General features: G+C 43.5%; 1 protein-coding gene across 6 annotated transcripts; it reads left to right on the top strand.

The window, feature by feature from the left end:
• Positions 1-5,770: 5,770 nt before the first annotated feature.
• On the top strand, positions 5,771-26,120 carry pde7a (phosphodiesterase 7A). 6 transcript variants are annotated; one of them, XM_085763754.1, is made up of 14 exons: positions 5,841-6,567; positions 6,777-6,927; positions 17,532-17,592; positions 19,175-19,207; positions 20,495-20,584; positions 21,266-21,420; positions 21,529-21,592; positions 22,319-22,515; positions 22,906-23,037; positions 23,135-23,226; positions 23,432-23,576; positions 23,684-23,780; positions 23,960-24,040; positions 24,148-26,120. In XM_085763754.1, the coding sequence occupies exons 2-14, from the start codon at positions 6,790-6,792 to the stop codon at positions 24,417-24,419; spliced, it is 1,557 nt and encodes a 518-aa protein (XP_085619880.1). In that variant the 5' UTR covers positions 5,841-6,567; positions 6,777-6,789; the 3' UTR covers positions 24,420-26,120. The 6 variants fall into 6 exon arrangements, with proteins under 6 accessions (XP_085619879.1, XP_085619881.1, XP_085619883.1 ...); XM_085763753.1 differs by having other exon boundaries at positions 5,771-6,927; XM_085763755.1 differs by having other exon boundaries at positions 5,771-6,927; positions 20,498-20,584.
• The last annotated feature ends 100 nt before the right edge of the window (positions 26,121-26,220 follow it).

Genomic DNA, 26,220 nt, shown 5'->3' on the forward strand with positions numbered 1-26,220 from the left:
ATTTGCCTTCCTTGCACCTTTGTTCTGGTTATAATAAGACCACAAGGCTCTGCACACAACACTTTTCACACAGGCACATTGGAGTCAGTGAATCAAATTTGAATATTTTAGACAGATGTTTTACAAATGATTGCTGTTCTACAGCCTTTCCCTCTAATTTGTCTCTCTGTGTCTCATTTGGTGTGTGTCCATGGACACCACAGCACAGGTTGGGAAGCACACCTGTAAAGACACTGGAAATATGTACCAAATTATCACCTCAAAGGTGACAATTACGTCTTGGAAAGACTAATTTAAAAAAAACAACCCACACCTTCCTATCCTCTTCTGTAACAATCTCTGTTCTGTATATTTGTGAAAATTTAAATATACTTTTTTCTTTTTTCCCTTAGCCTATACAGTAGTGCCTGATTTCTCAATTTTTATCACTACAACTTTTGTTTTCCCTCCCTTAGTGGTACTGTGGGTGTACCACTTCATTTGCTTTTCATCAGTAGTTTTTAAAAAGGCTGAATAAGTATGATTACATACGGCTTTCATTAACTACAGCCATGAACTGCTCAAACGCACACACTTTAGACGGCTCTTAAAAGTGAATTCAAATGAGATCAATTAGGAAGATGTTCTGGATTATGTCTTTGTGACCGAAATGAATTTATAATTTTTAAGCCATTACTGCCTGACTGATAATATTGCAGCGCTTTTTAGGAAAAAATGCAATAAAGATTGATGATTGACAAATTAAGAGTAGAGATGTCTTGGTGATGAATAGCCAATATGAACAGTGCTGCTTTTGAGGCTAGAAGCTGCCGTTTTAATGAGCTTGGTGTGATCCACAAGGTGTTATGAGTGTATAGTAAATGAGTCTCGAGGTCATTCTAAAGCCACAGAAAACTCAACATGAGTCGCTACACACATACAGTCACACACAACCATACTTAACAAAGGTCTACAAGCTCGTAAGAAAGATAGAAGTGCATATGGGACCAGAATAGAGAGCAGAGCAAAGGGTGCCATCTGTTCTCGTGTATGAATATTTCAGTTAGATGGAAGTCATATTGTATTCATACAGATGGTAAGCAGTCACTGCTTGTGATTTAAAAGGTTTCGGTAAGAATTCTCAGACGATACTATATATTTCTGTTTTTTTGTCCTAAAAAGACCCGCTCGAATGAAATATTTTATTTGAAAACATCACTTACTGTAGGAGGCAATTAGAAAAACTTCATCATAAAACTCTTACAGAAACTAGTCTAACTAGAAAATGAAGTCACTTAGCTGAAAACGTAATCCAGTAGAATATAAATATGACAAAAGATTAGTATAAATGCACTTGTGATTGTGCAGTTAGCAGTGATTCATTGTCAACTGGCCTGAGATAGAAATAGGCAAAATGGAAGTACCGGTAATTATTTCCCATATTGTAAAGTAACATCAAGGACAGAGTTCAGACTCGAATCTCTAAGTTGGACTGATAGTTCACTGTGAGAGACTGAACTTTTGGTGAGTTCACACTTGGGCTAGTGTGAATATGGACAGTTTAACTTAACAGTATTTGTATTGTGTAGAACACCCTTAATTGATAATTAAATGGGCTAAGATTTAACAGGCAATGAATAATTCACAGTCTTATTCATCATCACAGCAAGAGTAAATGTAACTTATGCCCGGGGCACTGCACTAAATCTTACTGCAGGAGAAGAAATCTCCAGACTACACTATCATGAGACTTAATAATATTGTAATTCTAAATAATCTTAAATGAAATAGATCTACAGTGAAAAAATATCATGCAAACCTTGTCTTCTTCTATCATTTACGTCACTGTTTATGGGATGAGCTTGTTAAATATAAATTGGATTACCAAATAGTGGGTTTATTTCATCAATTTAAGCATCACACTTTTGCCCAATGTCAGTGTTGACACAAGGGTGAAGTCAAACGGCCAGATTTCTTCATGGAGTTTTATGTAACATCCTCTCCCGTACGATGACGTAAAAGAGACGTCAGCCCATTCTTAACAGGCGCCGCTGCAGCTCCTGGTCATGGGAAACAGAGATGTGCTCAGCATTCAAGTCCATCTCTCAGCTCCAACATCACACCCTCTGCACAATGTCTTGTCTCAAACACTTTGATTCAATGTGCAATGAGGGCGATTCCACATCCAGCAACTGGGTGTTTACACAAGAGTCTGGCTGCATTAATCAGGTTACACTAAGGGTAAGGGTAACATGTGGGCAGCTATTGTCATGAATCCTTTGAAATATACTCTCATGGATTTTTGAGGTCAACTGAAAATGTGTGGCGTCAAATCTCTGAATCGTTTTTCTTCTTTTTACCCTATACCCTAACAGAGAGGGCAGGAATAAAGAGAGGCTTGGAGAGGTGTCGGATAAAGTAGGATAAAGTTTTCTTTGATGCAGGAACGGTGTGACTTAATAGAGTAATTCCCAGAGATTTTGTGATTTATTCCGAAAATAGGTTACATGGTGTGTTATCTGTGACAAAATACACTTCCTCTGGGATTGTCCTACCACACATTGTTTAAATCTGGATCAAGTAGTAGGCATTTTAAGCTTGACTTATTAATACACCTTGACAAAGACATCCACATAAGAACTACCAATTTATTTTTATTCATTTGATTTTACCAAACCCAGTCCTAATTTATATTACAGTATTTGGACATTTAGATTCTACTAATGATTTTTACTTCATATTTCTCATCCCATCAGTGCAATTCAATAAACTCTAAATTTCAGTGCTGGTGAAAAGAGCATCATACTGACTCCACACCAGGATGTGATTGTAAAGCCCACTCACCTTTAACACAGTAAAATGGTGCTATCTAGTGGTGGAAAGAGGGCAGGTTATGTCCAGCGGATCCACTGTTGCCCACTGACATCACTGCTGCCGTCATCAGACAGGGCTTACACTGTACTTGGGGCTGTTATATCGTATGATTCATTCGCCTTTCAGTAAGTATGAATAATGTGGACGGAAATGAGATTTGTCACTTCACACACACAAAGAAGCAATTGAGTGCGTTGTCGCACATTGGTGCTATGCAGGAATTAGTCATCATGTTTACGCTTCTTGACTTATTTTACACCTGGACCACATACTTTTCCATATTACACATCCAAGTATAGAAAAGCTTTCATCAAAGTGCAAGTGTTAACACAAAGAGGATGTTCCAGGCTTGATGCATGTTCTTATTTGTAAACTGTATGTGTGAACACTTTAGTGAATATAAACCAATTAAAAACCAGATATCAGTTTAACTGCTCAAACCTAGCTCAATTGCATCAGTGTTAAAATAAACTTGATATACTGTTATTAGCCTCATGGTTTTTAAATTCATTTTTTCTCCACTCCATCTTGGTAAATGCTCTTTCTATTGCCTTTATTCGACAGTACAGTGGAGAGAGAGACAGGAAATGGGGAGGCAGAGAGGGGGAATTACATGCAGGAAAGGGCTGCCTGATGCGGGATTCGAACCGGGGCCGCCTGCAGTGAGTATAGCCTCAACGTGGGGCTGCAGCTCTACCAAGTGAGCTTAACGCCACCCCGGTAAATGCTCTTTTTGACCACAAGATGGCTCTACATTCACACAACAGTTCTTTTTGACATCTAATACAAGCTTAGTTTGCACTACTTTTTCTTTCTTTCAGTCCGTCCTGATGATAATTGCACGTCACTGTAATGTAAGCGGAGTAACTGTTGTAAATGGACTGAATAGTTATGATGAAAATGTAATTAATTAGTGGTGAAAAATGCTGTCAATTAAACTGGACGCGCACTTATAGCAGTTATAGCACATCAAATTTAAGGAAAATAATGTGTGTGTGTGTGTGTGTGCATGTTGGGGTGGGGGATACAGTGCATATAGAGAGCCCTATAGATGTTAAACTGCTGTGCTAGCAATGAAGCGCTGGATAATAGATTATCCATCTGGAGATTACAAGGTGCCTCCAGAGAGCTCTCAGCAGAGTCTGGGGGGGGGGGTGAAGCACTTGGGGCAGCACAAGCAGATACAGTACCTGTGACCTCCAGGGGAATCAGCAGCAGGTATGCAGCTCACCTGTTTTACCAAAGCTCCTGAGGCCAATGAGTAGTTAAACACACCTGCCATACAAAGGTGTGTCCGTGCATGGTGCATGTGTTTGTTTGCGTGTGTGTGTGTGTGTGTGTGTGTGTGAATGTTGCAAAAGAAAGAGGGGGGATCTGGAAGAAATTAATTAACAGAAATGCCTCCCAGATCCTTTCCTTGCATGCACACTCAGAGGAGTGAGCGTAAAATATGCACTGTCCTGCATGCCCACATGCGACGTGCTATTGACGTAGTTGTATACCAGGTGAAGCACTTTGAGAGTTGTCTGGCAACAACAGGTTTGTAAACTGTGAATGCGAAAACAGTACCACCCAGTGTGGTTGACCTTCTGTGATCTGTTTGGAGCAAAATACCTTTAACAATCAAGATGTGACATGTTAGTCATTTACACGTACATTTGGGAGGGGAGGAGGGGGGTTAACATCACATTACAAGGTTGTGTGTCACAGCCACAAGTATCCTATTAATTAGAAGCACAGTCGCTGCATTTAATCTGATTTCCCTTTTTTATACTAAAATCTGTAATTCAACTTTTTGTACTATTTTTTAATCAAATATTCTGCTCAGGTTTACAAAGGGAAAAGTTGCAGGAAAACCTACATTTAACAAGATATTAAAAGGGAGCACATCTTGGCAGGTACTGGTGAGGGTTTGTGTGGCAGGGCATGAGTTGTGACATGCTTTCAGAGTATTACTGTCGCCTCTCAGGTGAACAAAATGCAACTGTCTTAAATTGCTCAGTTTTCTTTTTCTTTTTTTGTGGTTTCAAATAGAAGCACTGCAACTGAAGTCGAATTACTACAGTATATATACACCTCTAGCTGAGTTTAGTACTCTTTCCACCACCCGCAACCATCAAAGGGCACATTTGTTGTTGTGTTTTTCAGTGTTGCCTTAGTTGCCTGGAAGGGACGCAGGCCCTCTTTGTGGGGTGGGTGGGGTAAGGGGGACGATTGTGGGGAACTACATTCAGACCCATGGAAATGAGGGGTGGTGGGGGGGAATTAAGCCTCCACTGGCACTAGGCCTGACTGTTGCCATGGCATATCTATTGCCCCCCCTGCATGCGTTTGGCACAGACACCTCCAGTAAAAATGTTCATGTGGTGCTTCAATGCTGTATGTTTAGGCCAGCCTCACTTATCATGCTAAAAAATCAATAGGCCGGTATCTCAAAGACATGTTTGGTGGAGACAGATAACCGCAACCAGTACATGCAGGCAATCAAAAGACAAACTCGGTCTATTTTACGATGCAAGCTGCGTTTGTCTTGAGTCACCACAGACTGTCATATGGAGAAAATTGTCTCCAGCCTAAGAGAGCTGCAGCATTTTTGCTGTATTTCCTAGACTATATTTCAAACTCCCGGTGAGTCTCAGTTCCCAAGTAGTATGAGTCATGAGAGAGGAAGGTAATCACAGGCAATGATGTGGACCGCTGCAGGGCAAGCCCCGTTGTGGAGGAATACCCTTGAGAAAGTCCACGCCGTCTGCAAACGACTGCTCATATAGGTCTTGGGATCGCCCTGGCCGCCTAGCCAATCAGCAACACCCTTTAATAAGCGCTACGGCGCCTTGTCCAATCAGCGTTAACTTTACAACAACTGCCTCGTCGCCATTGGTCGAGCTTGAACAAGGGCGTTTTTTTCGCTAGCTCCAACAGCACCATCTCTGGCAGGTGGTGTGTGAGTGCGTTTTAAACCCATACAGTAGGCTAACGTTTAGGACGATAGGTAGGTTAGTTGTAGGGACATAAACACACCGTAGGCTGTTAATTTGACGTTTTTCGGTCGCTGGTTTTTGCGTTACGTGCCATTGCGTGTCCGTTGAAGCCGCCGGAACCGCGGTGAATGAGATGAACGTCGGGGTTCCCCTCTCTCTCTCTCTCTCAGCCAGACACTTTCTTTCTGTCGTACGGTCAGCGGTGAATTATTAGACAACTGCTCCTTCATCATGCAGCAGCCGTTGAGAAAAGACGGAAAAGCCCAACGTTTTCATCCTATTCCACCAACGGTTTAAAGTGTGAATCTGGAGAAAAACCCTCCGCGGCTCCAACAGCGGCTGCTTGACAAGGTCCCACATCTCGGAGCTGCCTCACTTCAACCCACCGCCGGGTGTTGCATACAATATGATATGTTGATGACATTTTTTTGGAAGTGGTCGTGCCTTTTGTGTTTTCATTTCGGGATATGTGATATGCGGATCCGTAAACGCCACGAAACGCAAATGAGCGGACGTTTTTTTCTGCTTTGAAAATGAGGAAGCGTTTTCACAGAGACCCAGAAAATGGCAAGAAGGTCTCGTCGTCCGTGGGCCTGGATTTGAGTAAAATGAGAAGGAAAGGAGCAGCAAATGCAACAGCAACAGCAGCATGAAAATTTTTCCTACAGAATGACACCAAAGGAGGTGAAACGGTGGAGGTAGAGAAGACGCAGCATCAATGAAGGCGATCTGGGCAAGTTTTGAGTCGCTCATAATGAACAGAAATACTTTGCAGCTCGATAGCAGATCGTTTCCACAATATTGACAGATTTATTTTTTTTCGGCTTGCTTGGGGGAGATTTTCTAATTCACCAAATCATCTATTTTCCCATCGCATTTGTTATCTTTTTCATTATACATTTGATATATATATATATTTTAATATTTTTGATCCGGATCCAGCCCCGACTATTCAATGGAAGTATGTTATCAGCTGCCGGTTTTGCCTCTAGACAGGCCGGTTCCCAAGCATGTCCTCAGCCGGAGGGGAGCCATTAGTTTCAGCTCCAGCTCTTCTCTGTTCGGGGCTCCTGATCCAAGACAGCTGTCACAGGTAAAGATATATATTTTCTCTTTAAAAAATACATAAACTTTATCTTTATTTATTTTTTGTATGAGTTAGTCACAGCTGGTTTGGCTGTGAGTATCCCACAGGCCGCAGAGCCGGCACCCTTTTAACAAATATATCAATAATCCACAGGAATCTTGCAGGTGGTTGTTGGATATCTAGGCCCTAACACACACACACAGTGAGCACTCACTTGCACAGATGCACGCAACATTTTCTTATCTCTCACACCTAAAACACACGCACACACACTAAGTAACCATCTCTTCAAACCACTTTGCATTTGTGCATGTTGTCTATAGATAAAGGCCCTCTTGGCTTACACTTTAGCCAGCAGTGCTGCTGGGACTTGCTGCATTTGTCAGAGGGAACGTGTCACTGATATGTATGTTAACATCCCTTGACACATTGACAAAAGAAACATAAATCATTGAGTCATACTTGAACTTCCTGCTTTCTCAGAGTCTTGAACTCTTGGAAAAAAAAAAAAACTGTTCTTCTGGCAAGCCAGCCTCTATATTTCTTCTCTGCGGTGACAGAAAACAACAGGTATAGGCCACAAAAACATTCTACATGTCATGGGGTCAGGTTTTTGCTGCAGTACAAAGCATCCCCAATGCATTACCCAAGCGTTAAGTCTCTGTTGTGTACGAGCTTGTGTGTCAGAAGACGAAGTGTCCGTTATGCTGTTGTTAAGTTGGACTTGCTTAAGTAACTGTGACACACGAGTGCCTGCAACCCCAGCTCAGAGAAAAGTTGCACATCAAGTCATGAGTCAATGTATCCCTTCACCACAGTGATACGTTTTTAAAATCATGAAATAACACCTTTTCTTCTTGCTTCGGTGGTTTTTGCACAAAAGCAGCACCATGTAGTCTCATCTCTTTGGGTCACGTCACGTCCCACTACTTTCTCATGAACAGAGACTCCCGGAGCAGCACAACAACTCCCAACACATTAACCCAGCCTTAAGTCGTTGTCTTTGACTGTGTGAGCGACCTCTTCAATGGGCTGTCCATTAGTGCTTTGTGTAGGACCCTGCTCCACATAACCACCCATGTGTGTCCGCTTTGAACCTACCACACCATCACAGGCAGCTTTGTCAGAGACTTAATGCATAGACCTCCATATCATAGCATTGCCTTGGCTATCAAAGGACCTCAATGTTGCTTCCCCCTCAGTTGGCTTCTTTTATCTCACTGGGTTAATAGTGATTTCAAAAGATGTCATTAAATCTCCAATAAATTGGTTGGACATCATTCCCTCCATACTTGCAGTCGGTATCCTGTCACACCATCGTCACTGTGTCCTTTAGTCAGGAGGACTTGTAAAACTAAACTCTTGGCCTTTGCAGCCCAAAGGGGGGTGTTCCTGGCTATCAGAGGTCCTTATGCTAAGATGGAGAAAGTCCAACCAAGGCCTTATGCCACCCCGCTTGTCCTCCAAATGCAGAAGTCAAGCCATTGTCCGTTGGTCAGGTTGATTTCCCAGAGTTCAACCGGCAGGTGTGAGATGTGGTGTTGTTACTGCGCTTCCTTGTTGCTTTGTTGTGAAAAAATGGTAATTTGCTACCAGCAGTGCACTCTGTAGTGTTAAGAGAGTGTCCAGTGAAACAGTTTGGCTATAATCTGTATTTAACTTTTGTTGAGACAAACAATTTCAAGCTTTGCAAAAAAAAAAAAAAAGGGGGGGGTAAAAGCAAGGGGTTTAGCGATTGAACATAAAGTCGTCATAGTCTTTTTTCCCTCCTCAACATTGGCAGAACTGTGCGAACATACATGCGCGCATACGGCGGTGTCACTCAGCCTTTGTCACAGAGCAATTACACTTCTACAAATATTGTGTTTCGGGCCCTATTTATGACCATAAGGGCGCATTTGTCCTTGGTGGCTGCTGTGTTTTTGTGTGTGGTTCCACAGGCCTGTTGTTTGTGGAAGCAGGGCTGGACTACCATTGCAGAAAGAGGCAGTTAGGCATGTGCCTGGGCTCTGTGGGCAGTGGTTTGGCCCACCGCCAGACTCACAGATGGCTGGAGTCTCAGTCTCTTTTCTTTCTCCGGCTATCTTGTTCTGCTCACTCACAAGCTCCCCTCTTTCTCTTTCTCCTCTATCCCCCCCCTCCTCCTCCTCCTCCTTCTCCTCCTCCCCTTCCCCTGCAGATGAAGACATTTCCTCTTGTAAACAGAGGACGAAAGAGTAGAGCTGAGGACACGATAGACTCTCAGAAGAATATGTCACTGTGGTCATGGAATGCTTAGGATTGGGTGTGAATATGCTGTTGAAGAGGCGTCGAAAGCGTCGCAACGGCGTTAAATAAATGGGCTCATTTATCTGTTACAAAGCTTCAATTGTTTTTAACACAAAACATGATGGCCGCTTGTTGATTAATTCCTAAAAGTGAAGTGGAAGATGATTTGCATGTTGCCTGTATATAGTGACGCATGCTTCTACCCTCTGGCTTCTCTGGAGTGAAGGGTAAACACAGCACTGAGATGAGGTTCATGCAGAAGTAAATGATCGGGAGAACACGCAAAGGGTTGTGTGGTTCCCATTTAACTAAAGTCACACACGTATTTGTGCGTAAATGATGGCACGGCTTGCATATTCATATTTCTGTGCCATGTGGCTGGCCAGTCATGATTTGGTACTTGTAACACACTCAGTCGGCCGTTCTGATGAGGCTGTGTGCAATTGACAACTTTTTCAAAAAAGAAAAAGGAAAAAAAACAAGCGGAGATACAAGAATCAATAAACAGATGCACGATATTGATGTGGTCTGAGTAGTCACATGGCTTCTGGCGATAATGGGAGGAAAGCAGCTTTGACTGGAAACACTGATCTGTTGTCATCTCGCTCCGTCATATCACATTCGGAGATAGCATCGAGAGTACGTCGGCCACTGACCCCAGATCGACTCCTTCTCATTTCAGATCTTTAGGCACAGGAGATGATGATAGGCCCAGTGCGTAAGGGGTTGGAAGATAGCGCTGCTTGTTTCATCCACACTATGGATGTTTCTGTGCAGAGGCCCGATAAGGAATACACTACAGTGCTTCTTTCTGAGGGAGTTACTTTGTTGATTTTAACTGAAGCGATAAGGTTTTTTTCTCTTTCTCTCTCTCTCTCTCTCTGCGTAGTGCCATCGGATTGACGTCGTTTCAGGATGTGGTAAGAATGCTGAAGGAGCCGTTCAGACTCTGAGCCTGGTGTTTCACAACCTTTCACAAAAAAAACGTTAACCCCTGCCGCGCCACAAGTGAGGTCTTCTCAGAATTCTGCGCGAACGAGCTGTAAAGCATGGCCATTGTTTGTTATTAAGTGAGGATGTGCATTATTTGGTAAATATACTGGAGCCAAACCTTACATCCTGTCTTCATTTAAACACACACGCTCTCCCCTCCTTCCCCTTGGCCGTCTGTCTCTCTCCGTGAGGGGCCCCTCTTATCACATGACCACTCTGTTTTTGTGCCGCAGTGTCGAGTGCAATCGGCCGTGAGAATGTGGCTCCGCACATCAACACACTAACGGACACAGTGTCAGGGGCCAACTGCTCTGGCTGAATATTAATCATATTTCCCGTAGCGCTATAGACACCAGATGAGCGCATACAGGAAGGGATGGTTTTATTAAGCAGAAGTCACCCAGTTGTCCACAGGTGCACTGTGTGTGTGGAGACCTGGGGTTTGTTTACCCTCCTCAGAAGGTTAAGACATCCAGAAGAGAGACAGAGAAGGGGTTGGGGGGGTGGGGGGGGCTTTCATCTGGGCCAGAGAAGTAATTAGAGCCTGGGGATGATGTTTGAAATGAATGAAATTCCTGCGCTGGGTTGACATTGAGTCTCCCCCTTCCCCCACCCTTTAATACTGCTTGTTTTATAGAGAACATTTATACAAGGCCCCTTAAAGCTCTCTGTGTAAAGAAGGCTTAAATCATTTTATGACACTTTAGCTACCATTAAAAAAGTAAATGATAAAAAAAAAGGAAACCATCAGTTGCAGATATGTTGGCCTACCGCTCCACAGTCATGCTGCTTTGGTCTCGGGCCACAACACCACCCTGTCATTCGCCGACCGAGGCACAGGGCCAGTTCACCCGGGGCCTCTCCTCCAACCAGCAGCCCTCTCTCAAACACTTGCTGCAGCTGGAGTGTATCAGAGTGGACAGTTCTCATAAAACACTCTTACAACAGGTAGACTCCATCTAGGGCTTTTGTGTATGCAGCGGCCGGTGCACAAACACACACACACATACTCGCATACTCACTCACTCACTCCAAACCTGTCCACATTTATGGCCTAGCACTCAGTTACTGGAATGTGCCGTCCCACACAGCCCAGCGCTGTAAGAGGTCATAACTCAGAAGGAAGCTTTCAGTTTATGAAACCGTGCTGAGTCCTAATGCTTTTATCTCGTGAATTTACATGTGTGTGGTGTGTGCGTGTGTGTGCGCGCGCTGTTTTGTTTCTGATACGTCAGTTTATAGGGATACTGCCGGCTTCCTCATTTGCTCGACCCTAGCTGACTTTCTGGCTGTTGCAGCAGGCCTTTAAACCCAATTTCAATACGCGGTGACATCATAAAGGCAGGTTTCATGTCTGTGTTTGGAAACAAGGAAGTGTGAGAATGCTGCACTGTGCACTGTACCGTTGAAATACCACACAAAGGTCGTAACACCACAATATCGGCTCGATCGCAACGCCGTGATGACGAGAGAGCATGTTTGAAGAAGCCACCGAGCTGTTTTGAATTTGAGATCTTGCGACTCAGCCGGTGCCTTTTGATTTAAACACGCAGACACACGCTACATTGGTCTGTTTGCTTTGAGCAAACATTCATGGGAACAAAAAGCAGACATTCAACACACCTCTTTACTGGCAGAATTTCACCGTAGTCCAATTAGGTCACATGAATTGACATTTCTGAACCTTTTGTGGTGTTAACGGTCTATTTAACTGTGGGAGTCTGGGGTTTCTCACACAGTCTGAAGTTTTGACATCACGTGACCCCGTCCCCTGACCTCAGAAACCTTAGTGGTGTGTGACCCCCAGGCAACGGGACTAAGCTGAGATAAGTAACGGAACCATATGTAAACAAGCTTATGTGGAATTGCAGGGAGCACAATAAACAGGCTGTTAGAAGTAAACCCCAAAGAAAGCGGAGTTTGGCTTCTTCTCAAACTGCTGTGAACAAACACACATTGGTTGCAACTAGGTGTTCAGCTAAAGGCCACCAAAGCAGGTGACATGTTTCCATATATTCCTCAAAAATAAGTAAGAGTAAATTGTAAAACAAATAGTTGAAAATTACTTCACTGTGTTTTTTAAAAGTGTTTTGTTGGCTGACCACTCATGGAAGCAAAATTAACTAAATAAGCTAAGGTGTGTGACTAACTTAAAGTGATATGCCAACATTTTTTTTTTCGTGTCTTGCCTCACTCCCGAGTCAATGACAAGCAGATAGACACCATCCTTTCGACGGTGCGTACAGTAACAAGGGAGATAGAGCCGTATCGACTGTAATTAGCTTAGCTCAAACACTGGAAGTGCATAGGTAGTGATAGCCTGCCTCCTACCCAAGCCGAAATCAGCAGTCAGAAGCTGATTTCACTTTAGCTCTAAACTCTGTAAATATATCACTTTATCAACATTTCAAACATTTTTAGGCGAGAAAGTAGCCGTTTAGATCAGCAGTGTGTCGTTCATTTGTCTAAATACCAGCTGTTTACAATTTTGTTCGGACGAATTCGGCGCTACTCAAGCTAGCCGTTGTGACCAACGCACTTCTGGTTACTTCCAGTTACTTTCACAAAATAAAACACCCATTGCCCTTTACATACAGAAGCGCTTTTACTTTGAAGTAGGAAGCTAACCTACCCTCGATGTAGCTAGCTTGAATCAAAATAAACCGTCTTTGCTTGAACCCTCAGTTTTGACCGATCTCGTCTCGTTACTCGCATTTGACCACTCAAGATGGAGGGTTTTGTCAGCTCTGAGACGAAGATCGGTCCGTTTAGAGTTGCTGAAGAGTGTCCCTGATGACTTTAGGTGGAGGCAGGCTACCATTACCAATACACTTCCAGCGTTTGAGCTAAGCTAATTACGGGCGATACGAGCTCTCCCTTGTTACTGCACGCACAGTTGAAAGGATGGTGTCTATCTGCTTGTCATGGACTCGGGAGTGAGGCAAGACACAGAAAAAAAATTAAAATGTTGGCGTATCCCTTTAACTACATGTGCTACTGAGCTACATCTGTGTCTTTATTTGACTAAATATACATATATATTCCTGTCTTGATTACTAATACTAGGAGAGTACTTCTGGGTATCACTATCCAGGATACGTCAGAGATGGGTAGATGAGTTCCTTCCCTAATAAACGCGAGTCAATTTCTTCCCTTTTACATCCCAAATTTTGCATGAGCCGGGAGAGAGAAAACCACCACAGGCCGACAGATTGGTAGAAATTTTAATCCCAGCCCTGCCTTGGTTGATGCCAGAGGCTGTGGGTCAAATGCAAACTGGCAACCAGTAAAGCTCAGCAGCGAAGCCAAAACATAAGTCCCCAAAGCTGTTATTTCTCTAATGGCCACTAGACGCTGGCGCCAAGAAGGAGAAATCCATCTGACTCTCTCCTGGAATCAAAAGTTTTTCCTTCAAAAATTTCACTGTTTCGTTTCTTGTCTGTGTGTGTACACCAGTGGTCAGTTTGAAGCTGAATCATGGCGATTTTGTTCAAGGCTTGTTTGATTAAGAGATGTCTGTCTCAAGGTACTTGTTGCTTAGCTCCACCCAGACATCCTGAAGCACTTTTCTTTTGTTTATGGTTCTTACGACGGACAAAGATGGTACTGGTGATGTCTCGGGGGTTTTTTATTTGTACTTTTCTCCAATCGGCCTATGATCAACTGGCACATCTCCATTAAGCTGGATGCCTTTGCTATGACACACCTCTAAGCAACCATGATCAGAACCAATGATATGGACATTGTGCCGCCAGTATTTCTAGTCGCTGTGCCTGTTGTTTGATTGTCTTTGTATAATCACACCATTTACTATTTTATAGAGTAAAATACCAAAGTCTGAAATCAATTTCAGCTGCTCAACAGTTTGTATCAAACAAAGGAATAAACACTACTGTCACCGACCAGGTCAATATCTCCTGTAGCTGCTCCACAGTCAAACCTTTGCTATAGCCGGCCTGTGCAAAGGTTTTATTGTTAGCACAAAGAGTTGAGCTCTCTGTAGTTTATTGCATGAAATACACATATTGAGTTAGTGAGTTCACCAGGAACTGAGGATGCAAGACAAATAGAAAGCAGCACAACATACTGTTTCTAAAAATCCAAAACAGGCTTCTGACTTTCATAATGGGATAAAATGTTATCCTCCAAATTTCAGATGCTGATACCAACATGTGGGAAACCTTGAGCTGCCTGTCTAGTCTGCTCCAAAAAAACGAAGACACATTTTAAAAAGGAGATCAACCACTGCCGCGCTGCATTCCTAATGTTTCATGTGATTGAAATTTCTGATTAGTGTGTGCAAAGATCAGAGTCGCCAAACTTATAACAAGCCACGTTTGAGAAATGACACTCCTTTGCCTTTGACATTCGGCATCTCCCTTATTTCCCCTCACCCTCAGCTGTGAAGCATGAATGCGCAAAACACGCAGCTTTACAAAAGGGGTTGAAGTTAATATCGGACCATGACGGGAGCACGGGTGGATGGTTTCATGTGTTGGCACTGCGAGGCATGGCAAAGGGTGTGTGTGTGTGCGTGCGTGTTGTCGGCCGGTCGTTTTCAAGGGTAAAACGTGACTCAGACTTTGCCCTCCATTCACAGAGGGAATGTGACATTGACAAACTCCTTCGTACAGCTCACAAGGGAGCACATGCCGGCATCCACTTCAGTACCAACTGGTGGCAGCACCAATAAGAGAGTGAGAGTGTGTGTGGCGTGTAATTGTGTGTGTGTGTGTGTGTGTGTGGCATGTAATTGTGTGTGTGTGTGTGTGTGTGTTTGTGTGTGTTGCAAGCTTCGGCCAAAAGGTTTGTTTGGGCAAGTATTGGCAGGCCTGGTCACTTTTTTTCATTCCCAGCCCTAGAGCCAGAATTATGCAGTTCCCACGCATGTTGCAGCCGATACCAACCTTCTGACACACACATACACACACTCACTCACAAGATCAGACACACACACAGCCCATGCGTACATACACACAATCTATAATACTCACACTAACCACCGGTGCTGTGTGTAAACACAGAGGCCTGTTGACACTAAAATACAGCTTTGCAGATTACCCACCCTGAGTCAAGCTGTTTGCTAGCCAGTAAAATATTAGCTTTGGATTGGCGGCTGTCATGAGCTTAGAGGACAGACAGCGTCAGGTTGTGTGTGTGTGTGTGTGTGAAGGAGATTCGCAGTAACCCTAAGGATATGAAATAATGAGTGTACATTTGTCTTTGCACGTGTTTGTGGTCTGACCAGTCGACAGTTGCCATAAAACAATCAGGAAGATATATCAGCCTTATCAATGTGCTCTATATCATGGGTTCACAGTTGGAGCATGTCTGTGTTTCTGTTACTTTTCCACCAGTTTGCTCATGTTCACAGTTTTTAGGAGACGTAACTTCTAAACTCTTTCTGCTCATGACGCCCGGCCCGCAGGTTGGTCGGTGTGGGGGTGGCCAGAGTAAACTATGAGCTCTCTGTCCAGTCAGCTCCTTTCTCATTCAGTCATCCAGCAGCTCAACAAGCTGCCGTTCACCGGGCCAAACTCTAGTTAACCACTTCTCAACCACCAGTCTGTGGCACTGGATGGTCATTTATTGAGTCCCTCAGGGAGCCATGCGGCCGGTGATGCCGGCTTGGTAACCCTAGATGAGGGTAGCCCCAGAAGGGAGACTTGAGAGTCGGCCTGGAGTCGGGCCAGGATGTGCAGAGTGCAGAGAGAGGTGAGCCAACACCTCAGTGTAACTCGGAGCAGCTGTCTGTCGACAGAGCAAATATGCAGTAACCACTGTTATACTTGTTACAACTACCACTGTGCTCGTGACTCTGCGGCAGCCACATCTACCTCCTGGTTCATACTGTTGGCACAAAATGGTGTTGTAGGCACAAGTGAAGATAAAACAAGCAACTTATTAAGTTTAATTACTACAATCTTTTATTTCTTCGCCATCCCAGGTTATAGGAAGCACCCTTATTCAACAGATAAGTGATATTGTCAGTAATAACTTTGGCTCCAGGAACCTTGTTTCATTTTATGTGTTGTTATATTTGATGGGAACTTTCACTGCATGTTGAACCAGTATAGATGACTTGCATATTTATATTGTAGTGCGCAGTAGTTAAGGATATAAACAGTAAAGTGTTACACCAGGAATCATTTGTGTTTATAAATGTTTGAACATGTTTAGCGGACATCACTGCCCTTTCAAGCGTGGAACAGCCATGATATCACAAGCCGTCATATGGATGATGAGAATGACACTCTGAAAAGATGACCTTCTACTGGAGGGGCTGACCTTTGGAGGGCAGGGATAAAGAGTAGCATTTTTTTGTGGTGAAAACTCTTCTTCTCGACACCTGAGCTCCACCACTTTGGTTCAAACATGTCTGCTGCGGAGTATGGGGTGAAGTGACGAAAGCTCAGATGCAATGGTGTGATCAACAGTTCCAAATAAATGAAACAATTAAACATACTAACCCAAGGAAAAGAAATTAAAAAAAAAAAAAAAGTCCAAATCTACATTTAGATCAGTGAATAAACATTTCACAGATGGTCCCAAAAGTTGGACATTGACACCCTTTGTAGCTACTTTTAAAAGAAGTCTGCTTGTGATGTAGCTGCCAGAAGTGTTTAGATCATCACATTGATCTTGTAAGAAAGGAAAGTTGGACATAAAGTCTGTTTGAAATGTTATAAATGATCAGGGCCGCTATAGAAATGTATCAAATACTCTGCTGTGGAGGAATGAATGAATGAATGATGATGTGTGGAGGTTGTTGGCTCCTTTAAAGTAATTCAAATACAAATTCAAATTATATTCACCTGCTGATGTCAGTTGAGGAAGAAATATTTTTCTAAATATTCTTTTGAATACTTTCTGAATGTTTTGCCTTTTTGTACTGTAAAAATATCACTGGTGTGGGCAGATCTAATTGGAAAATGGATCGTGGAATAATTTCTATTTATGGGAAATGTTCTCTGAGTGAGTGTGTGTGTCTGTTTGTGTGTATGAGTATGAGTGTGTGTGTGTGTGTGTCCACATCACTCAAATGTTTCTCACATGACTGATAGCAGCAGTGCAAGTGCCGTATCAGGCTAATGATATGGAGCTGGAACATGTTTATCAGGGTAACAGTTTACGTGCACACACAGTAGATTACAACCAACAGTAGCACTGTATTACACCACCTTGCACTCATAGCTCTGTGAATGTTTTAAAAATGACTTTATTTTGTGTTGTGTTTGGGCGATATGAGGCTGCCACATCCAGCAGTGGGATTTCTTATGTACATAATGTTGTATGATATGAAGATTCGACAATTACTGATGATATTTTATTTGTTTGTGTTTGTTCAGAGACGAGGGGCCATCTCCTACGACAGCTCTGACCAGACAGCACTGTACATCCGTATGCTAGGTAAGTGTTTCCCCTCTCTTTACACACGCGCATCCACCAGAGACACACACAGACTTATATTTTCCAGACATCAGTAGGTTTATCTCCTCCATGATCATGTCCATTTCTAATACACAATGGCTTTTTAAAAAAAAAAGGGAGAAAAAAAAGTAGCAGGATGGGAAATGGATGAATCAGAGGGGGGAGAGGGAGATGTAGAGATTATGAAGAGACATGGACGCACTGGAGTGCACGTCCAGAGTCCACCCAATCCCCGGCCTTTTAAGCTCAGGTTGCGTCTATCTGTAGTGTTTAGTGTCTTTAAAGTTTGATCAGAACAGGATTTCATTTGAACCCTAAACAGACTAAAGGCAGAATTAGGTTTTTGTGTATATGTACATGTGTGTGTGTGTGTCCATACCCTCTGTGCATGCGTCTGTGTGTGTGTGTGTGTGTGTGTGTGTCCATTTGCCCAGCTGCCCTGAGCGACTCTAAACAGGATAAGCAGTTTAGAAAATGGATGGGAGGGTGGAGGGCTCATAGCTCTGTGAGGCAGATGGAGCCAGATGCGTCCAGGAGGCAGCCAGCCTCGGCTTCCCCGTCGATAAGGTTATTGGGGATAGTGGTGTGATTAGAGGCTGGTTGCACCCCTGACATCAGTCCACCAAACACACACACACGTGCAACTCTCACCCTCCTGATTCATAGCGCTGATGCCGTCGGCCGGGAGAGAGCAGAAACAAAGAGGGAAAGCAGAGTTGCTCACAGTGTTATCCTGTCAGCGCGGTGAGTAGGCAGGGAGCGTTTAATAGTCGGGGCAGTTTAGGGCTTACTCAACGTCTTTTGTTGAAATCCTGTAATCCTGTAGCTTTCACATTATATTGCTATACTTTGCTCCTCTGCAGCTTGATAATGCCCGGGAGTCGACCGCTGCCACGTGCGTCTAGTCAGAATAACAGCAATTTATCGAGCCGACATGAAGGAGCTTTAGCTTTTTTAATCATTTTACTTGGCTAAGTATGATGGCAGGCTCGTACGTCAGCGGGCATAAAGCATCTGTCTCTGTAGATTTTATATTAAATTGTGTGTGAGGAGAGGCACGCTAATGCAGACTGGTGTTTGCGCGGGCCAGGGTTGAGTCCGCCCAGTTAATGCTGATGTGCTTTCAAATAGCAGGACTCAGAGCTTTCACCACATCAGTTATAATGACATGACCTACATCCACCCCAGAGCACCAGCACTAATGCACCGCAGGGGAAACATGGACCCTGTGACTCTTAAAACACACTAATCACACAAGCTGACACACACACACACACACGTGCTGAACTGTAGCACATGCATCTGCAGATGTGACAGATGTATTTACATGTGGGCACATGCACACACCCTCACTGTCTAGGAGTGCATGAATTGTAGTGTTTTTCTTTTTTTTTTTATCCCTTCGGTCATAATTTAGTTTTGCACGTGAAATGCCACTGATATGGATGTCACTCTTCCACATTCATACCAACAGCTTTACATACAAAATATCAAAAAAATAAATAATGTTAAGCATCATTATGCCTTGAATTGTAATTCTTAGTTTTTGGTATTTTGATAGGAACTTGTGTAGTATTCAAACAGCTGTTCTCAAGTAAGTAACATGCTGGTTGGGGGAACACACCTGTGTGGCTGCTTTGAGTTTAATCCCAATGCGCACATGACACGATCAGAAGCGCCGAGCTGGAAACAACATACCATTTGCACTGTTCAGCACCTTGATCAGTAAATCGCCATATAGCGTCTTGCCATACATACTGTAGAGTGTTGCCTGGAACGACACACTAGCATTTTTTACTGCATCAGTGTCATAGCGCCATCCTGTCACCTCACTACGCTCTCACTGCTCCCGACTGCAGTCTCCAAGCAGACCGGCCGGCCGCCGTCTGGCCCGGCCCCGCTCCTCTGCCTGACTAATAAAGACCAGTCATAGATGGACTGGAGGTCACTCTCTGTGGCTCCGAGTACTAATAGTAGAGCAGACCGTCCTGACATGGCACTGCATGCTCAGCTGTTTGATCAAAACATTTTTTCTCTTCTGGGAATGTGGGAGCGTGTGTTTGTGTGTGTGACTGTGCCCGCATATGGATGATACACAGCAGATTGGGTCAAATAGTATTTACAAAATCACTATCCTTTGCTTATTTTAGCTTGCTTTTACCACACTGAGCCAACAGAGAGACGAAGCTTTGACTGCTAACTATGAGATAGATGATTTCCATAACTCTAATGAAAAGCTGAAACGTGATCGTGTTTTTTTTTTTTTATATATTATATAACACGCTGATTTACATTATGGTTAATACATATCAATTTACATAGTAACCAAAAACCAACAACACCTTGCCTATTTTGCCAGAGATCAATGGTTGATTAGTTTGCTCATATTTAACAGCTCCCATGAGGCCTGGACACACATTCTTTCTCCTACAAAAGAATCCATTGTTTCTCCTTGAATGAAGCCGTACAGTTCAATTTATTTTGTACTTCCAGCATACAAACAAAAATAAAAAGTACTTTACAAAGAAGTTAAACAGAAAGAATGGCAGCCAACACAAAAGCAACAAAACGTAGTTTAATATACATTTCTATTTATATGTTTATTACCAGAAAACCAGACTGAGTTTCAGCTTTTCAGAGGGATCAATGACAGAAAATCTCTGTAGTTAAAAAAAAAAAAAAAATCTTGACCTGTGGGACAGCTTTATGTTAAGTCACACTCTGTTCATTTGTCCTGTAGCGATGTCCTTCAGCAAGATAAATACCAGCAGATAATGCAAAAACATATAATTGTAAATACTACTTGGCCTAGCGCATTCACACACTTTTTTTCTTATGAAGCAACATGAATCTTGAGGAAATAAGTGCTGATTTCTTCTAGGAGATGTGAGAGTGAGAAGTCAGGTTGGATTTGAACCGGAACGAAGAAGCTCCCACCCGTACCTGTGCATCGACTTCCGGACTCTTCACGGTGAGTGTGAGTTACAGCCGGCTGCCTTGACTCTCCATTATCAAGCTGCAGTTCTACACACAGTTTGTTCCTCTCTGGCAGGATTGACAGATGTTTGTGCGCTGCTCTCACACAGTGTTTCACATGACGATAAAGACCGAGGCGTGCCTTAGTGTAAACCTTGTGAGACGCCTGTTATCAAAGCATTATGAATAGGTGTGTGATAAAATAACCACCTTTACAGTCACTGAAACCTTTTTATAAAACAGTCAGCTCCAAAGAACTTGTGTGCGCATGTATACGTGTGTGTGTGTGTTTGTGTGTGCGTGCGTGTGAGTGACATTCTAACCCACAAGTAATCCTACCTCGTGCTGACGTGTTTCCGGATTGCAGCCACGGTTTATTCAGACACAGTGCTTTTGTGTGTGGGTGTGAGTGTGTGTCTGTGTCTGTGTGTGAGAGACCACTGACAAAGCATGTCTGCTGTGTGATCCCAGACAAAAGGCTTATTGAGTGGGCTGCTGTGTCAGCAAGCGGCTGTTTGTATATCGCGGTGTTGGTGTCAAATCTCCATCCAGTTTGTGCGACCCAAACGATTCTCCGAGCCTAATGAGCTTCTGGAATTAAAAAAAAAAAAAAAGTTTCTCACATGTTACAGCTTTTGTAAAGTATTTCTGTGTGTGTTTGTGTGTGTGTGTGCAGCTCGGCTAGGCTGTGGGTCCAGCACCGCTCCAGAGAGGAGGGTCCACAGACTGCTCAGCTTCCAGAGGTACCTGCACTCATCCCGCCTGCTGCGAGGACTCCCCCAGCAGATCCCGCTCCACATCCTCGATGAAGACTACACTGGACAGGCCAGAGTACGACACACACCTCTGTTTAATCAAACCACAGTGAGACTTTGTCTTGTTGGGACTTCACATCACTAACTCTCTGCCTCTTTCCCCCCCTCCTCTCCTCTCTTTTAGTGCATGCTGGAAAAAGTCGGGAACTGGAATTTTGACATTTTCCTCTTCGACAGGTTGACAAACGGTAATACATGATCTGAAAAACTGTTGATAAGTTGTTCTAGAAGTCATGATAACAGAAGTAACGCAGCGCTGAGTGAGGAATCAAGGCTGAGCTCAGCTTCAGATTCAATGGTGCCATCTGTTGGACGAACAACATAGAGGATTTTACTGAATGAGAATGAAAACAAACTGAATCAGTACATTTTACTTTGTAAATAGTAGACAAAACAACCTCAGTTGATGTAGTTTTGGTGTCGTGTTGAAGAGGATGCAGGATTTATGAGATCTTCTCCAGCTCAGCTGCTGTGGAGTTTGATAATTTCACAATGTAAATAGAAAGTTCTGGTGACAGGCCACAAAAAGCAACAGCTTCTCTCTACACTTTCTTGCTCTTGAACCTGTTTATGTTCATATATGGAGGATATTGAAAGTGATAGACGTTTCTTCACTGACAGCAGCCTCATTAGATCAGAATGTGCTTCAGCCACAGGATACGCTCTGCCGTGTACGTGTCTGGACATGTTGGCTGTGAACCTCAAAAACAAGAGAAAAGGACCACAGCGCTTAGTGCTTAAGAGAGAATAATGATTAAATATCACGATCTGAGAGAGATGAGAAGAAGGCGAGTTAGGTTTAGATAAAGTAGATTTATGTTCAATGCTGCACTTCTCCCTTTTTGTTGCATGTGAGTGAGATGAGACCACATGAAAGCAGAGTGCTCAGTCTGATCCGTCCTCTTGTTGTTCAGGAAACGGCCTGATCACCTTGACCTTCCACCTGCTCAACCAGTACGGCTTGGTGGAGCTCTTCCAGCTGGACATGGTCAAACTCTGGAGGTTCCTGGTCATGGTGCAGGAGGACTATCACAGCGACAACCCGTACCACAACGCTGTCCACGCTGCGGATGTCACACAGGCCATGTACTGCTACCTGCAGGAACCCATGGTGAGGCGCGAGGAAGAACCTGTAACCCGATTGGTTGTTGGCCAATACCTGGGCTGCATGGATCTGCTTTTTGGGAAAATCGCTTCAGTTCTTTTGTTTCTATTTATCTCTAAACGAAGCGTCTTGATCCAGCAGAGTGGAGGGTTTCCTAAACAACCATTAATCCATCTGATGAATGTTATTACATGGGTTTTATCGTATAAATCTCCTATAGAGATTCTGCATGAAAAGTTGCATGAATATCAGTCTATAACTGGATCTGGAAGTGCCTAAATCAAAGAGCATTTGTATTTAATAATCTGTCAATCTGTCAAATAATCTGTCAATCTTGTATGTGTGTGTGTGTGTGTGTGTGTGTGTGTGTGTGTGTGTGTGTGTGTGTGTGTGTAGCTTGCAAAGTCTTTGACCTCCTATGACATTCTGCTGGGACTGATAGCAGCTGCCACTCATGACCTGGACCATCCTGGGGTCAACCAGCCTTTCCTCATCAAGACTGACCACTATCTAGCTACACTCTATAGGGTAAAACCTCCCAATATAGTCACTGTTTATCTTGACAGGATTTACTTTATCTTTGTCTTTATCCGTCTAAACACAATTTCTCCTTTTGAACTCCCAGAATACCTCAGTTCTGGAAAACCACCACTGGAAGTCAGCAGTGGGTCTGCTCAGAGAGACTGGTCTGTTCTCCCATCTGCCTGCTGAGGACAGGTCAGTCTGACACTGAAATGTTGCTAAGCAACCCCCCCCAAAAACCCCGCTACACACTGTGCTAGATGGCACACAGTGGAAGGTTATACATGTCACCTCAGAAAGTTATTTCAAAGGACTTTTCTACTTAGTTGTACAAAGACAATGGTAACACGAACCTTGAAAGCAGATTCTTTATAAATGAATGTACTTTGTGACCCGTCAGCCTGAACCTGGAGAGGGAGTTGGGCTCTTTAATCTTGGCCACGGACATCAGCAGACAGAATGACTACCTGTCCAGGTTCCGCCTGCACCTGGACCAGGACAACCTGTGCTTGGGCAACGGCAGCCACCGACACTTCATCCTGCAGGTCAGCTCCCACCTCCGTTGGACATGCACCATCCTGCGTATTAGCAAAACCTGCAGGCTCATGTTTAATTTTTATTTGTTTCTTTTATTCATTCTCGCCCTGTGCAGATGGCTCTGAAGTGTGCAGACATCTGTAACCCCTGCAGACCCTGGGAGCTGAGCAAACAGTGGAGTGAGAAAGTGACAGAGGAATTCTTCCAACAAGGTTAACTTCTTTTCTGCTGCTGGCTCATGTTGTTTCTCTTTCATTGTGCTCCTTTAACTATTGTTATTACTTTAGTCCCCTGCTCGTTCAGTGTTTATCGTCTATAATTCTGTTGATCACACTTGTGCTGTAACATAGTTGATAAATTTGTTGTATTTAATTTCACTGCGCTCCTGTAGGAGACATTGAGAAGAAGCACAAACTTGAAGTCAGCCCACTTTATGACCGAGAGAAGAACACAGTCGGCAACATTCAAATAGGTGAGCAGCGGTTTTGTATATTTGTTGTATTCGCCTTTCGCCAACATGTTGTTTTTGATATTTATATTTAGCCTGAATCTCCATCTGCCCCCTGTTCTCCTCCTCAGGCTTCATGACGTATGTGGCGGAGCCGCTGTTTGCAGAGTGGGCCCGTTTCTCCGACACACGTCTGTCTCAGACCATGCTGGGCCACATGGGGTTGAACAAGGCCAGCTGGGGCGGCCTGCAGCAGGAACAAACCTCCGTCTCCGAGGAGGCGGAGCCCAGCACGGCCGGCGCCGGCGCAGAAGACGTTGCCGCCCAAAGAGAAGGCAACACAGCTACAGCCGCAGGAGGAACCAGCTCCAAAGAAATACCTCAGGGAAACAGAGAATCCTGACACTCCTGGTGTGCCCTTTCACCTCAACTTCCTGACCCCTGACCCCCCCCGGCCTCGGCCTCGAGGCCTCATCACACACTTGCGGCTCGGTGGGGCATCTGACGGCCCGCAGCCCGGCCGCTGCCCCGCCTGATCCCTCACACCTTTGTTTATGTTTTGTTGCTTTTGCCTCCCATCTTGATAAACCACTGATTTTATTTAATTTATTTAATTTTTATTCCTCTTTTTTGGCATAGAGCAATACATAGATACCTCATTTGGCTACTGCTGTATTTTCTGTTATTTGCTTTGTTTTATTTATTTGTCCACTGTAGTTTTGGCATTACTGACTGAACACACCACTTTTGTGTTGGTGAACCTTAAGGGGAAAGCAGTATAAGAACTGAAGAAGACATTTTTTTCTGGTATTTTGAAGTGCCATTTGAAAACAAAGATTTGAAGAATGATCTGAACTAAAAATTGACTGAGACAACTGGAGTATTCAGACATGAGACCCTCCTAAGACTTTAGAGTAATGCTGTGTTGCATTTGTGTTAAAAAAAAATCTTCCTCATGTAAAAAAAAAAAAAAAGAAAAGAAAAAAAAATGTGACAAGCCCAGTCCTTTTGCTGCCTCTACGAAGACTGTTTACGCATCTCCTTGTTTGTTGTTTCTTTCCCTTGAACTGAAGTGAATCTTGTCGGCTCCACGGTTTGCCTTCGAAGCACAGATGTGAAGAACCACTCGTTTGAACTGTCATCCCACTGTTGAAGCCATGAGCAGAATCTTATTCAAACACACCAGATGCCATAAGTAAAAACACCCCCACCTGTGCTGAAAACGTGGTCTTGCACTCACAAATAACGACGGTGTCGGGTGTTCAGCTTCGTCTCCATGACATCTCCCAAGACATCCTGCGAAGGTATTATAGAAATTAGCCCTTTTCCTGATGTTTCCGACTCTCCCGGTGCTGGTTGAACTTGAACCCGCACTGGAGGATCAGTTACTCACTGCACACGTATCTCACCTACAACTCCACTCAACGCAACTCGACTCGCTCAGGGTTTTGCCAATCTCTTATTCGGAGGGAGAGGGGGAGGAGGTGACTGCGGGCGATGCAAGGTTGTATTGTGTTTTCTTTTGTTGTTTTTTTTGTTCCTGGCTAGGATCTACTGAAGGAGACTCTTCCTCTCTGCAGAATGTCTCTCACAGCCACATGCAACCTAAAGGACTGCTCGATTGATGCCTTATAACTATGCACAAACTATGCTAAGTGACCAAACCAACTTCTGTTCCCATCAAGTGCATGGTGTGCTTGTCTTTAAATGCACTGTCCAATCCCTTTGCCTTTTTGTTGTGAGGAACAACTCCAGCTGTCCTTTTTTTTTTTTTTTTTTGTACGGAAACAAAATGGTCGAGTGACTTTGAACATTCCATTTCTTTGTGTTTGGTTTGTCTACTTTGATTCTGTATAGTGGCACAAATTGTGTTTGTGTTTAAACATTTTGAAAGATAACAGGTGCTTTTCTTACTTTAGCTGATTTGTATTTTGCTGTAAGTGCTGTAAGACTGTTGATAAAACTGTTTACAATTTGTTGCGACAGCCATTTTTGGGAAGACTTAAGTGTCGAGCCAGATTTTGTAAAAGCTTTGCTGTATTGACCTTTTTGATACATGCCTGTTGCAGTTACAATTTGAATAATAAAACCTGTTGTTGACAAATGTTTGACACACAGTTAAGAGTATGTACTCAAATTATAAAGGGGGATGTCTTTCACACTTATATCCTGCTAAGTTAAACTGTAAACCAGATGGCAGGCGA

This window comes from Trachurus japonicus, chromosome 20 (genome assembly GCF_045865225.1).
Source record: "Trachurus japonicus isolate A0001 chromosome 20, Traja_1.0".
NCBI lineage: Eukaryota > Metazoa > Chordata > Actinopteri > Carangiformes > Carangidae > Trachurus > Trachurus japonicus.